The following is a 15,480-nucleotide window of genomic DNA, read 5'->3' on the forward strand; positions in this document are numbered from 1 at the left end:
AATCAGTGGTCCACACTTTTGACTGGTACTGTATGTGTAGTAAAAGTCATTCAATATTTGAATAAAACAATTTACAATTCCATTTGTTAACTTATTTTATTTTAAACAACGTTGGATGCAGCTTATGGTAGAGAAATGAACAGCTCTGGTGGACATTACTGCAGTCAGCATGAAAATTGCACGCTCCATCAAGACTTCACATCTGTGGCATTGTGTTGTGCGACAAAACTAGAGGTAGATTTCAAGTTCATAACAAATCGGAAATCTGTATTTTTGGACACCGATTTGGCCGATTTCTTCCCAAAACCTTTTTTAATGTTTATTTAACTAGGCAAGTCAGTTAAGAACACATTCTTATTTTCAATGACTGCCTAGGATCGGTGGGTTAACTGCCTTGTTCAGGGACAGAACGACAGATTTACCTTGTCAGCTCGGGGATTCAATCTTGCAAACTTACAGTTAACTAGTCCAACGCTCTAACCACCTGCCTCTCATTGCACTCCACGAGGAGCCTGCCTGTTACACGAATGCAGTAAGCCAAGGTAAGTTGCTAGCTAGCATTAAACTTCTTGTAAAAAAACAATCATAAATCCCTAGTTAAATACACATGGTTGATATTACTAGTTTATGTAGCGTGTCCAGCGTTGCAAATAATCGATGCGGTGCGTATTCGCGAAAAAGGAATGTCCTTGCTCCAATGTGTACCTAACCATAAATATCAATACCTTAAAATCAATACACAGAAGTATATTTTTAAACCTGCATATTTAGCTAAAAGAAATTCAGGTTAGCATGCAATATTAACCAGGTGAAATTGTGTCACTTCTCTTGCGTTCAATGCACGCAGTCAGGGTATATGCAACAGTTTGGGCTCCCTAATTTGCCTGAATTTTACATAATTATGACATAACATTGAAGGTTGTGCAATGTAACAGGAATATTTAGACTTATGGATGCCACCCGTTAAAATACGGAACGGTTCCGTATTTCACTGAAAGAATAAACGTCTTGTTTTCGAGATGATAGGTCATTAATATGGTAGAATCTGGAAACTAAGGCTCATATTTCTGTGTGTTATTAAGTCATAATTAAGTCTGATTTGATAGAGCAGTCTGACTGAGCTATGGTAGGCACCAAGCAGGCTCGTAAGCATTCATTCAAACAGCACTTTGTGCATGACAAGTAATTTTCCCAACAATTATTTACAGACAGATTATTTCACAGTACCACAATTCCAGTGGGTCAGAAGTTTAAATACACTAAGTTGACTGTGCCTTAAAACAGCTCGGAAAATTGCAGAAAATGTCATGGCTTTAGAAGCTTCTGATAGGCTAATTGACATCATTTGAGTCAATTGGAGGTGTACCTGTGGATGTATTTCAAAGACTACCTTCAAACTCGGTGCCTCTTTGCTTGACAGGATGGGAAAATCAAAAGAAAAATCAGCCAAGACCTTAAAAAAAAAAAATGTAGACCACAAGTCTAGGTCATCCTTGGGGGCAATTTCCAAACACCTGAAGGTATCACGTTCATCTGTACAAACAAAAGTATGCAAGTATAAACACCATGGGACAACGCAGCCTTCATTACCACTCAGGAAGGAGATGTGTTCTGTCTCCTAGAGAGGAACGTACTTTGGTGCGAAATGTGCAAATCAATCCCAGAACAGCAAAGGAACTTGTGAAGATGCTGGAAGAAACAGATAAAGTATCTATATCCACAGTAAAACGAGTCATATATCGACATGACCTGAAAGGCCACTCAGCAAGGAAGAAGCCACTGCTCCAAAACCGTCATAAAAAAGCCAGACTACAGTTTGCAACTGCACATTTGGATAAATATCCTCTGGTCTGATGAAACAAAAATAGAACTGTTTGGCCATAATGACCATCGTTATGTTAGGAGGAAAAAGGGAGGCTTGCAAGCCGAAGAACACCATCCCAACCGTGAAGCACAGAGGTGCCAGCATGTTGTGGGGGTGCTTTGCTGCAGGAGGGACTGGTGCACTTCACAAAATAGATGGCATCATGACACAGGAAAATGATGTGGATATATTTAAGCAACATCGCAAGACATCAGGAAATCTTCCAGGAAGTTAAAGCTTGGTCGGAAATGAGTCTTCCAAATGGACAATGACCCCAAGCATACTTCCAAAGTTGCGGCAAAATGGCTTAAGGACAACAAAGTCAAGGTATTGGAGAGGCCATCACAAAGCCCTGACCTGGGCAGAACTGAAAAACCGTGTGCGAGCAAGGAGGCCTACAGACCTGACTCAGTTACACCAGCTCTGTCAGGAGGAATGGGCCAAAATTCACCCAACTTATTGCGGGAAGCTTGTGGAAGGCTACCGAAACGTTTGACCAAGTTTAAATTGTTTAAGGCAATGCTACCAAATACTAATTGAGTGTATGTAAACTTCTGACTTCCTGAGAATGTGATGAAAGAAATAAAAGCTCAAATAAATCAATGTCAGGAATTGTGAAAAACTGAGTTTAAATGCGTTTGGCTAAGGTGTATGTAAACTTCCGACCTCAACTGTGTGTGTGTGTAAAATTATTTTGGGGAAGGAAAGGAATAGCTCCCTTGTGTACACTGCCGGTTATCAAGTCGACAGCCTTTCCTGAAAGACTTCTTGGAAACCAATCTTAAAATGGAGAAGCAGCAGGAAGCTAACAGCAACCACATTGAAATGTGAGATATTTCCATCTTATAATTCTCTCAGATGGATCCATCTTCCACATGGCTGATCTAGCCTGGGTGCCAGTCCGTTTCTGCTCTCTTGCAACACACACATTTCCAGATCCCCTCTTGCAAGACAGCAGAAAGGCTGGCACGCAGGTTAGATCTGACCACCAGACTAAGGATCACTGCCCCTTCCTCCTACAGTTCTGCATGTGACAGTGGCTGACACTGCGTGCAAGTGTCAAGTGCTGTGACAGTGGCTGACTGTCCAGCTAGATCACATCTGATTATCGCTGCTCAATGACAAATTATTCAGCATGAATACCCTTCATACAACAGTAGGGTTGTATGATTCATGTTCTCCACACACACTGAAGCTCTTGTCCTCGAAAGTCTATGCCAAAGAGTTTCCCCGGACAAACATTTTGTCTTATCCTCATAGCTACAGTAGGTCATTGAGGCTTGTGTGTTTGTAGAGTGAATCATATAACCCTTCTGTCATAAGTATTAGTGCTTCTCTGTACCAGGAAACCTTCAATCACTACAGGGATTGAAGGTAGAGACTCACTAAGCAATTAGCCATGCTAACAAAGAAGGATACACTGAAGTGAGGGTTAAAATACACAAAACCCCTGGTCAACTTTCAATATTAAACTGTTTAAAGACAAACCAATCAACACTAATTTCCAGATCCCAATTGTTTGGTTGAAGAAAATATATATATATGCTTGTCTTTCCCCATTTTCTCTCCTCCTTCCTCTGCTTACAAAGTTGGATACCTAAACCATCTGTGAACCTCACATGTGGTGAGGAGTACTAGAGTTGAGTACACTATAGCATCTAAAACAGTGTTCAGGCTCAGAGTATTTAAGTATTCAAGCATATAAAACAGTGTTAAGGCCATTAGCATGTGATTGTGAAACAGTTCAGACTAACATGTAAAACAATGCTGTTTGGTATAGGATATATTGAACACCCAACCAGTTTTTAAAAAATAAGTTTTTTTAAACACCCGTTGCTACTTAGGTGTGACATGACGGTGCACTACTTTTCAGGCAACAGTTTTTCCTTAAGAGTGGTTTTGGTCAATTCTGAGAAGTATTTTCATATTACTTACAACCTCATGCTAACCACATTAGCCAACATTAGCTTAACCGTCCCGTTGGGGTCCTGTTCAGGTTAAGAAGTGTTTTTGGGAAATCCTGAGAAGTATTGCTTTAGCAGTACCCTCCTGTCCTGTCTGCCTGGGACGGTATTAAAAACAAACTCAAATTTGGCCAGGAAGACAATTTCATTTCCCAAGACGCAATACATGACCAAATATGTGAACTCCTGCTTGGGTTCTTAAAATAGCAGCAAAGGGGGACCAATTCCATAACAGCCTCCAATCTTCTGGGAAGGCTTTCCATTAGATGGTGGAACATTGCTGCTTCCATTCAGCCACTAGAGCATTTGTGAGGTTGGGCACTGATGTTGGCTAGTTAGGCCTGGCTCGCAGTTGGCGTTCCCATTCATCCCAAAGGTGTTAGAGGAGGTTGAGATCAGGGTTCTGTGCAGGCCAGTCAAGTTCTTCCACACCGATCAACAAACCATTTCTGTATGGACCTCGCCTTGTGCACGGGGGCATTGGCATGCTGAAACAGGAAAGGGCCTTCCACAAACTGTTGCCACAAAGTCGGAAGCACAGAATCGTCTAGAATGTCATTGTATGCTGTAGCGTTACTATTTCCCTTCACTGGAACTAAGGGGCCTAGCCAGAACCTTGCAAAATATATATTCCTCCAAACTTTACAGTTGGCACTATGCATTGGGCCAGGTAGCATTCTCCTGGCATCCGCAACATTCAGATTTGTCCGCCAGACTGCCAGATGGGGGAAGAGTGATTCCTCACTCCAGAGAACGCGTTTCCAGTGCGCCAAAGTCCAATGGCGGCAAGCTTTACACCACTACAGCCGACACTTCCATTGCGCATGGTTATCTTAGGCTTGTGTGCGGCTGCTCGGACATGGAAACCCCTTTCACGAAGCTCCCGACGAACAGTTATTTTTGCTGACATTGCTTCCAGAGGCAATTTGGAACTACTAGTGAGTGTTGCAACCAAGGACTGATGATTTTTACACACTATACCACTCTGCGGTCCAGTTCTGTGAGCTTGTGTGGCCTACCACTTTGTAGCTGAGCCGTTGCTGCTCCTAGACATTTCTACTTCACAATAACACTAACAGTTAACCGTGGCAACTCTAGCAGGGCAGAAATGTGACAAACTGACTTGTTGGAAAGGTGGCATCCTATGACAGTACAATGTTGAGTCACTGAGCTCTTCAGTAAGGTCATTCTACTGCTAATGTATATGGAGATTGCATGGCTGTGTGCTTGATTGTATATACCCGTCAGCTAAGGGTTTGGCCGAAATAGCCGAAACCACTTATTTCAAGGGGTGTCTTCAGACACATAATTCCAGAGGCAACTAGGACAATTTCAGTTGATCAATATATTTATAAAAGTTATTTATACGTCAGCAGATGTCAGTGAAGAGAGAGCAAGAGGATACCTAGTCAGTTGCACAACTGAATGCATTCAACCGAAATGTGTCTTCCGCATTTAACCCAACCTGTCAAGATGTTATTGAAGGAGTTCAAGACCTGTCCAAGGTGGATGGTTGATTGTGACAACATTAGGCTATAGAGCAGGGATGGGCAACTTTGATAGGAGTGGGGGCCAAATGATTTATATACACACACAAGATGACTCACAGGGGGTGCTGTTTTGAAGCCACCGCACCTCCATTTTGGTACTCACCCACGATTATAAAACAAATAGTTGGGAAGCTATAGAAATGCATTGTGATGTCTACATGCAATATATTAGACACCTTAATGCATACTTCAACATTAAGACAATATACAAAATATATACTTAAAGGAAAATGTTTAAGTAATGTTGTTACGGTCCCCACTTCCCCCCAAAAAAAGTAGACTGTAGAATTCCATTCATTCCTATGGAGGACTGCTCCTTCTAGGGAGTGGCAATATGTCCAATAAGTGGCTTCATAGCCCCCCTTTGGCCATTACATAGCATCAGCAATCCAGAGTTTATATACACATCATTGGTCTGCATACCCACACATGCAGTAAGAGCCAGCCCTAGCCTTTTGGGGGCCCTAGGCAGGCAAGGGCAATTACACAGCCATAATTCAAATACTCAAAAACAATTACATTCAACACAATAACCTATCCATAAATTTTTTTAATAAAGAAAAAGTAATAAGCTGTCATAGGTTTGGTTAAAATTTGAGTCATGATTTAAATGTTTTCCAATATATGGTAACTGTCAGAAAGTGACACTCTGCACTCTCAGTAAATCAACTCTGACAATGGTGGTAACGGTTTGGTTTGTTATCAAAAATATGAACTGTTTGTAGAGTGATTCAATTGGTTTTAGAATGGTGGCTACTGTATGTGAGAAAAAAACATGTGAAAAGTTAATTGCATTCAGTTTGGTGGGTTCCAAAGGACGGCAAGGTCCTAGAAACCTTAAATTAGTCCAAACTAGACCGTGTTAACCACCTTCACCGGTTTCTTGAAAGTCAAGTTGGAGTCCAAATGATGCCGATATATATAGGACATAGCATTTTACCCTCTACCAACAATGGAGTGTTTATTTTAATACCGGTATGGAACAATATTGCTCTGCAACTTAACCTATAATAGCAGGCTTAAAATAAAGCTTTGTTTGCCCAGCTTAGGCTGTGTTTAGACACGCAGTCCGAAACTGATCTTTTTGTCACTAATTGGCATTTTTTGACCAATCAGATCAGCTCTGAAAAAATATCTGATGTGAAAACATCTGATTGGTCAATACCAATAAGTGGAAAAAATATCCGAATTGGCCTCCCTGTGTGACCGCAGCCTTAGTCTAAAATTAGACTGCATTAGCTAGGGAAAGTAATCTAATGAATAGCGGCAGTACACTAGCTGTAGGTCAGATACTCACGCCCTGGTCTTGGGGAATCCCATGGACAGCAGCACGTCCAGACTTGACCCATGTTTTACAGTGCCCGATCGATTCTGGCGCTGCCTCCGCGGGGTGACTTTGGTGTAAAGCTCTTCTTTAGCTGCCATCATAACTCTCACCGTTCCATTGGTATTTCAGTCCTCGGTTTCACTTACTTTCAGTAAAACCGGAAAGATGGAGGCGGCGGCAGACATTAACACAAATTATCCGCTTTTTTCAAACGGAATTAGACTAGACTTGGCTACACATGAACGACAATCCCGTTCAGTGGATGTAATAAAGCGAACAGGAGGTTCTGTAGACAAATGTTCTGAACACAGAATGAACTAAGCAGCTTCCTGGTGAAACGCAGATAAAGTCATAACCATAGCTGCAGAAGGGGGGTCACTAGTCGGAAGTCACTTTTGCTCTCAACGTCGCCGAGTCGAATGCGCTGACTAGGATGTAAACTATTTTTTTTGCTGGGAGTTTCTTGCAATTGTTCGCTAAAAACGTTAACACATTTGTGTCCTGAAATTATTTATTCAATGTAACTATGCCTCAAATGTCTTATTTATGAATGGATTTTGAGTGAGCGTCGGGCCAGCCTGTCAAAAAGGTTGCAGCTCTCAACAGCACTGCCCCTTTTTCTTAAAGAGACAGGATTCACTTGCGTCACATTTCTTTCTGTATGATCAAATGTATCCATTCACAGTGATTATACAGTGACTGCGCAAACAGAATAGAAGCTTACCCTTTCTCTGCACCACATGCACATGGTTATCTACGGAATTCTTAAGACATTCCGAATTACAAAAACTATTTGAGGATACTGGTCTGTAAATGTACAAATTGTATATCTTTAAAATGTTTGGGTCTGGAAAACAGTAAGCTGCATGGGAACACATCTAAGTGGCACAGGTCAGAGGGCATATTAATATTCTCTAATTAGCCCTACACCAAACCTGCTATACACTAAACAAACATTTTATACAGTGTGCCTTAAGAATATTCTCTCTCAATCTAGGCTAAACTGATTATGGTAAAGGGTAGATAATACTCAACGGTACTGAAGGACCATGGATGATCTTAGCTAGCACCTTGTGGATACATTGTACATAATAATAATAGCCCAAAGTCAAAGATATGGAAAATACAACTATTACAAAAATGGTCTTTCAGAGACTGTTCTTCAAATAGTATTTAATATTAGAATCAGGTGTTACCTTATAAACAACAAATACATTAATCTGTCAAAATTGTAAAATGCTCAATAAAAAGATCTAGATTAAAACCTGACTAATTTTTGCAAAATAAATATCTTAAGTACGACTGCACCCATGTTCTTTGTATGATGTTGCTGTGAGCACAATATCCCATCTTTGGGATGCTAAACTTGATAACTTGCAAAGAAGGAGAATGCACATCTCAACAAGTCTGGTTGCTAGTTTGTTACTGCTCTTGACAACTTCTCATGGAATTGTCATAAACATATTTAAGTGTTTAATAGTGAGTGACAGAGTTTGCACGGCAGCACAAACCGATCTGGGACCAGCAAACAAACAATACAATGACTAATACAAACATTAGGAATGTGACCAAAATAGCGTTTTACCACCTGAGAAACATTGCCAAGATGGGTCCGTTTCCATGCTTTTATTCCAAGCATGCTTGACCACTAATGCTCACCTGTCTGGTCTACCCAAGAAAGCAATTGGTCATCTGCAAAACATACAGAATGCTGCAGCACGGGTCCTGACCGAGACCAGACAGAGAAGCTACATTACACTGGTTTTATGGTCCCTGCACTGGCTGCCTGTGTGTTTTAGAATTCATTTTAAGATTCTTCTATTGGTTTTTAAAATCAATTTACAATTGTGCACCCAATACATGTAAGCCAGGCTTTTAAAGTTATGTACCAAGTAGGTTCCTCTGGCACTGGCCTTTTAACTATCCCAAAGCCTAGGACCAAGAGGCATGGAATGGCAGCCTTTAGTTACTATGCCCCCAGACTCTTGAATAGCCTGCCAGAGAACCTGGGGAAGCCAAAATTGGACATTATTTAAAGATATCTTAACACATCTTTTTAGATATGCATTTCCTTAGGGTGCTTTTTAGTCATTCAGTTCGTTAATTCTTCAGTGTTTTTATGCTCTTATGTCTGTTGTGTAGTAAATAGTTTGTTATAATTTCTCCCCCTGTAAAGCACACGGTGTTGCATTCCATGTCAGAAATGTGCTGTATAAATCAAGCTCGATATGAGTTGATCAAAACACAATGCCATTTAAAACTCTAACTACCGTAAACAAAACATTTCACATTACAACTCACTGAACAGCATGGATATTCAAGGCACACAAGGTATGTGTATCAAACTGCAACCTATTCCCTACATAAATCCCTAGAGCCTTGGTCAAAAGTAGTGCACTATATACAGAATAGGGTGCCATTTGGGATACAGTAGAGGCATGGGACAGAGGGAGCTGTGGTATTTCCAAAGCTTGTGTCAGGTTGAACAAGCAAGACTTCGCAAGTTGAATCCCTTATGAAGAAGAATGTAGGTTGTAGCTCAAAATGACACTAATCCCTATATAGTGCACTTCTTTTGACCAGGGCCCATAGAGCTCTATATTGGGCTAGCCTAGCAGTTAACAGTGTTGCGCAAGAAACTGAAAGGTTGTTGGTTCAAATCCCCTTCTACCCTTGAACAAGGCAGTTAACCCCCAACATATACTCCCCGGGCATCGATGACGTGGGTGTCGGGAGTAAGGCAGCCCACCACACCTCTGATTCAGCGGGGTTGGGTTTAAATGCAGAAGACATTTGTTGAATGCCTTCAGTTGTGCAACAGAGTAGGTATTCCCTTTCCCCTTCCTTCTAGTGACTATATAGGGAATAGGGTGCAATTTGGGACGCAAGGCATAAAACGCATGTTCTATTGGGGTTAGAAAAATTTAAATGACCAGCGTTATTGAAATGACCAGCGTTATTAATAAGTTCTATAGACACAGCCGCCACAAAATAAAGCAGACATACAGTAGGTGACTGCCGGTTAGAGAAATATTAAAGTGGAAATAGTTTTTATAAACAGATGGAATTAAAAAAGATAACATTAAAATCAATCCACACCGAGCAGGTAAAAGGGCCAGTGGTATTAGCATTTACCCAATTATCTCTCCTTCCTCCCAAAGTGTGCACTTTGCTTCACTGATTTGAAAGGAAATGGCTGGTATAAGGAAAACATGTGGAAACTCCCACTAGCCCATGTCGCAGCCAATCCAATGCTTTGAGATTTGTGGGAAGCAGTGAACAAGAGCACACTTCAGGAGAAAAAGGGAGATGTTATTGGGACGCAACCGCATTCATCGTTGTTGCCGTAGACTCCTGAGTATATCCTATGTTGCTTGCCCTGGCTATACCACGAAAGAAGACTTCTGTTTGAATTCCCCCTGAAACAGACAGAGAAGACTGCAATTACAAGACTACACCTTTTCACTGGAATACAAGACCAAAGGACAGCAACCATTAAGTTTTTAGAGATGGTCCTCTGCAGCTCAGTTGGTAAAGCATGGCGCTTGCAACGCCAGGATATTGGGGCCGATTCTCGGGACTACCCACACGTAAAAATGTAGGCACCTATGACTGAGTCGCCTTGGATAAAAGCATCTGCTAAATATACATTTCCCTGACAACCAAACCATATAATACACTACAATCGTAATAATCATCAGAAATTGAAAACAAAGCATATAGAAATTATTTATCACAATAATGTCTATCTTTTGAATAATCTTCTGCTTGCTAAAATGTTAAACATACCAGAGAAATGGAAGAAATACTATGGAAATTAATGTCTAAAAAGCACAAGACATGTTAAGACATTACAAAGACCGATGAAACTTACATCCTCTTCATCGCCATACTCCGATGTTGGCTGGTAGACTACTGAGGGTTTGGGTTGGCTGTAAGAGGAACACACCAAGTGAGCCTACAGTAATATCTATAAAGCCATCAGCCACTTTAACGTGTACTATATTGTACTTTTTACATGGTGTTCTCTTTTTATGAAATGTTACATAAAATCCTTAAATTAAAAAGCCCTCAGCAATAAGGGCTGAGGCAGCCAAAGGAGGACATAGATGTAATTTGACACTGGCACTGAAAACCAATTTGCTAAGTCCTGCATTAACATGATCAGACAAAGTAATCAGTTATTAAAGAGTCCACTTACCTTGCACTCTTTTCTGTGAGGACAAAATAAATAAAAGTGAGCTAAATGTAGAGACATTTGTATGATGATTTGAATTTGAAGGTTATAACTTGCAGTTCATAATGTTTCAGTCAAAATGTCTATTAATAAGAGTTCTGATCTAAGATTAGGTCCCTTCTGTCCATGCAATCTTATTCATTATGATCGAAAAGTCCAATCTGTTCCTAGATCAGCACTCCTACTTTGAGACGCTTTATGAATACAAGACCAGGAGTGGTTAGGGGGTGTGAACTCACTAGGCAGGTATCCTTTGCGGCGGGCGTACCACAGTCCAAAGCCTAGCAGGGCCAGGGCTAGGAGAGCCACGATCACCCCGGCAACAATACCTCCAGTGTTGACGTCATCTAGACAGAATGAGGAAAAGAATTGGGTAATTTCCAACAAAATGTTTGTTGATGCATCTTCCCGCACATTGATAAAACACTGTACTAGCAGACTAACTTCGCAAAAAAAAAAAATATATATATATATTTCAGGACCCTGTCTTTCAAAGACGATTAGTAAAAACCCAAATAATTTCACAGATCATTGTAAAGGGTTTAAACACTATATCCCATCCTTGTTCAATGAACCATAAACAATTAATGAACATGCACACAGCATCATCGGACTGAGCTTGTTGTCAATCTCAACGCTGTGCATTACAGGGAAGACATCCTCCTCCCTCATGTGCTACCCTTCCTGCAGGCTCATCCTAACATGACCCTCCAGCATGACAATGCCACCAGCCATACTGCTCGTTCTGTGCACGATTTCCTGAAAGACAGGAATGTCAGTGTTCTGCCATGGCCAGCAAAGAGCCCGGAACTCAGTCCCATTGAGCACGTCTGGGACCTGTTGGATCAGAGGGTGAGGGCTAGGGACATTCCCTCCCAGAAATGTTCGGGAACTTGCAGGTGACTTGGAAGAGCAGGGTAACATCTCACAGCAAGAACTAGCAAATCTGGTACAGTCCATGAGGAGGAGATGCACTGCAGTACCTAATGCAGTTGGTGGCCACACCAGATACTTACTTAATTTTGATTTTTACCTCCTTTGTTAAGGAACACATTCAATTTCTGTTAGTCACATGTCTGTGGAACTTGTTCAGTTCATCTCAGTTGTTGAATCTTATGTTCATACAAATAATTACACATGTTAAGTTTGCTGAAAATAAAAACGCAGTTGACAGAGGATATTTCTTTTTATGAAGAGTTTATAACACTTGAAATGTATCTTTTCTAAACCTTTGAGTGCAATGTTCATTATTCATTTCTAATAGTTTTAATTATTTTCTTCTCAGTTGTATTTGTTAATTTCACTTGCCTTGGCAAATGTAAACATATTTATCCTTTGAATTGAAAGAGGGAGAGAGAGAAATTAAATACATTACCCTGGCTCACAAAGTCAAAATGTGAGAGTGAAGCATCCTAGCATCCTTGTCATTGAGTGGAAAAAGAATATGTGCATTCACTATGGCATAAAGACCAAAGCAAATAATGCTAATATTCGGGGGGTGCTTGTTACACACGTAATGGAAATAAATAGTTTTTGCATATCCCAACTCCGAGACAACTGCAGGGAGTGGGGTCACGGCCATGGTCACCTGCCCCTGGAGGAATTAGGGTTAAGTGCCTTTGCTTCACCTCGTTGACGCCGGTATTCGAACCACCAACCTTTCGGTTACTCGCCCAACGCTCTAACCTATCTGCTGCACCCATCTAGGTCTGGTTATTGTAAAAGCACTTGTGCGGATGTAAAAACTTTGATTCCAGGGGTTGTTAGGAAACATATCCACCAACCAAACCAGCATAACAATATTTTAAGAGTACATGTGAATCGGCTGCAACAGGATTATCTAGACTTACCGGTGTATGGTATGACCTACATTTGAATGAAGGAAACACTTTCCTAGATCGCTTTCACATTTTTGTATTAGGCCAGTAAGCTACTATCAAAACCAAACAAGAGTGATTCACATTAGGGATGGGGGTTGGAAATAATTTCTCTATTTGAATTGTATCATGATTTATTTTTTGATATACAGTACCAGTCAAAAGTTAAACTATACCTTCCAGGGTTTCTTCATTTTGACTACATTGTAGAATAATAGAAGACCTCACAACTATGAAATTTAACACATGGAATCATGTAACCAAAAGAAGTGTTAAACAAAATCTAAATTTATTTTGTATTTGAGATTCTTCAAAATAGCCACCCTTTGCTTTGATGACAGCTTTGCCCTCATTGGCATTCTCCAATCCATAGAAAACGAAGAGCACTTACGGACTTCCATTCTGACAGCTTCACAGCGTTTCGCAGGGCCGGCATCGTTCACAGCCTCACAGCTGTAGTCTCCTGTATCCATCTTAGAAGCAGAAGGAAACTCCTGCGGGGATAGAAAGAGACATTTACAAGCACTGATATTAAATCAAAAGGGTAAACATTTACATTTACATTTAAGTCATTTAGCAGACGCTCTTATCCAGAGCGACTTAAATAGAGACATGACGTTGGATACCACAGAGTACTGTTGTGTTAGCCTGGTCCCAGATGTATTTGTGTTATACAGCAAACTATGGTCAGCCTGTTTGGCATTCCAATGATCATAGGAGTTTACTATTCAGCACACGTGTTATTAGCCGTAGCCTATTTAGCTAGCTCAAACCAGCTAAACTGCCACGATGGATATCAGAAATTGGCTTTGATAAAGTAGCCAAACAAAGCCAAAGTAGCAGGGGACACCTGGCTACTGTGTCAGATGTTAAAAGTTGTGACAGCGCAGGAGTTCCTTGGGCACTGGATGCAAGTGTTCATAAAAACACAATAAGACTCGAGGCTACAGGGCTGCTGAAGGCAGTGACAGTTTACAGCCACCTCAGTCTTCGCGATCCTTCAAACAAATTACTCCAGGCAAAAGCAACAGATCTTTACACTGAAGTCAGTGGTCCGCAGTGCATCGAGAAGTTGGTGGGACAGCAACTTCAAAACCATTTGGTAACAGTTCAGTGGCACTAACGCACCACCAGCTCCAAGCAAATTACAATGTTATGCAAGTACAACTCCAGCAATACGTGGTAGACAGTACAGTAGGCCAGTAGGACAGAGGAGAAAAGACTGCATCGTTCTGACATTTCACCAAGAACAGAGAAGGCAATAGCCAACTGTGTGCCCTTGATTTTATAGAAGGTGAAACCACTGCTGGATCTAAGCAAAACCCGATTTGGTGGAAGTGGAGCTGTCGCTCGCCAGGTTTTGCAAACTGAAATCGCCCACTAAGGCTCCAATGTGCTAAATCACAATGTGTCGCTGAACTCATGAACACCATCATTATCCATGTTTGAAGCATGCTGCATCTCACTGTAGTAGTCTGTTTTGAATCTCCAGTCGCCTTTTGTTTACTGTAACTAGCCTGTATCAATCTGCTATTTTGTTTACTAGGCCTACTTGGTATCGCTGCTTTGTTCGGTTCACATTAGCAGTTATGTCAGTATTCTAAGTCAAACTGCTATTCATTACTTTTGTTTTCATGCATGAATAACCAGGTTGCTACTTTCCAATGCAAGAACCTCCCCCCCAAAAGAAATTGTGCCCCCTCACCCATTTCCACTGCCCCCTTAGTCACTTTATCCCAGCGACGGGTCTAGAAACGCCTGCAGTGGGGAGCGCACCTGTGTCAGTGATGGGCACACTTAAGGGATGAATGTCTAGACAGAATTGGCTATTGCTGCTGTCAGATTGGAAGTAATAATCTCGTCAATAATTGCAAGAGGGTCTTCAATACAATAGCTAGAATGCAGTTATACTTTTAAAACGTGATCCTATTGGTTTTCAATTTCATTAAGCAGTTAGTGTATAACCAGGCAAAGCCAAAACAAAGAGTAGGCTGGTGACTGTTGGTTACAAGGAAGCGAGCAAGCAAGCCACCTGCGCGATGTGTTGCCTACGATCAGAGGCAGACCCGGAGCAGAGCCTGCACACACTCAGCACTTTCTTCGCCACAGCTGCGTGTGCCAGTGTCCTTACTGCTAGCTAGAGAACAGAACCCTTGCTCCTCTGCGCACAGTGTTGTTAATATTCTGCATATACAGTAGTAGCCTGTCCAGTCCAAATACAAGCACGCGGGAAGGCGAGTGAGTCACCAATGGTCGAGAAGGCGAGTCTGAGGTCAGAGTCACAAGTCATGAAAATCATGACTCCGATTACAACACTGGACTAATTCCTTTTACCTTTTTGGGATAGGGGGCAGCATTTTCACTTTTGGATGAATAGCGTGCCCAGAGTGAACTGCCTCTTACTCAGTCCCAGATGCTAATATATGCATATTATTAGTAGTACTGGATAGAAAACACTGAAGTATCGAAAACTGTTTGAATGATGTCTGTGTATCACAGAACTCATATGGCAAGAAAAAAACCTGAGAACAATCCAACCAGGAAGTGGGAAATCTGAGGTTTGTAGTTTTTCAAAGCTTGACCTACCGAAAACACATTGAGATATGGATGAGGTTGCACTTCCTACGGCTTCCACTAGATGGCAACCGTCACTGACTCCTG

General features: G+C 41.3%; 2 protein-coding genes across 3 annotated transcripts in view; both read right to left on the bottom strand.

Moving 5' to 3' along the window:
• The window catches only part of ubash3ba (ubiquitin associated and SH3 domain containing Ba), a 46,092-nt gene extending 38,829 nt beyond the window's left edge, over positions 1-7,263 (bottom strand). The window contains exon 1 of the mRNA XM_029670076.2: positions 6,676-7,263. Coding sequence (XP_029525936.1) covers positions 6,676-6,806 — 131 coding nt within the window. The 5' untranslated portion in view covers positions 6,807-7,263. The remainder of the gene's footprint in view (positions 1-6,675) is intronic.
• Positions 7,264-7,858: 595 nt separating this feature from the next.
• The window catches only part of f11r.1 (F11 receptor, tandem duplicate 1), a 32,929-nt gene continuing 25,307 nt past the window's right edge, over positions 7,859-15,480 (bottom strand). For both annotated transcript variants that reach the window (XM_029670078.2, XM_029670077.2), the window contains exons 6-10: positions 13,211-13,313; positions 11,182-11,289; positions 10,907-10,919; positions 10,580-10,637; positions 7,859-10,124 (exon numbers count right to left, since the gene is read on the bottom strand). In XM_029670078.2, coding sequence (XP_029525938.2) covers positions 10,089-10,124; positions 10,580-10,637; positions 10,907-10,919; positions 11,182-11,289; positions 13,211-13,313 — 318 coding nt within the window. In that variant the 3' untranslated portion in view covers positions 7,859-10,088. The remainder of the gene's footprint in view (positions 10,125-10,579; positions 10,638-10,906; positions 10,920-11,181; positions 11,290-13,210; positions 13,314-15,480) is intronic.

Source organism: Oncorhynchus nerka, linkage group LG10 (genome assembly GCF_034236695.1).
Source record: "Oncorhynchus nerka isolate Pitt River linkage group LG10, Oner_Uvic_2.0, whole genome shotgun sequence".
Lineage (NCBI taxonomy): Eukaryota > Metazoa > Chordata > Actinopteri > Salmoniformes > Salmonidae > Oncorhynchus > Oncorhynchus nerka.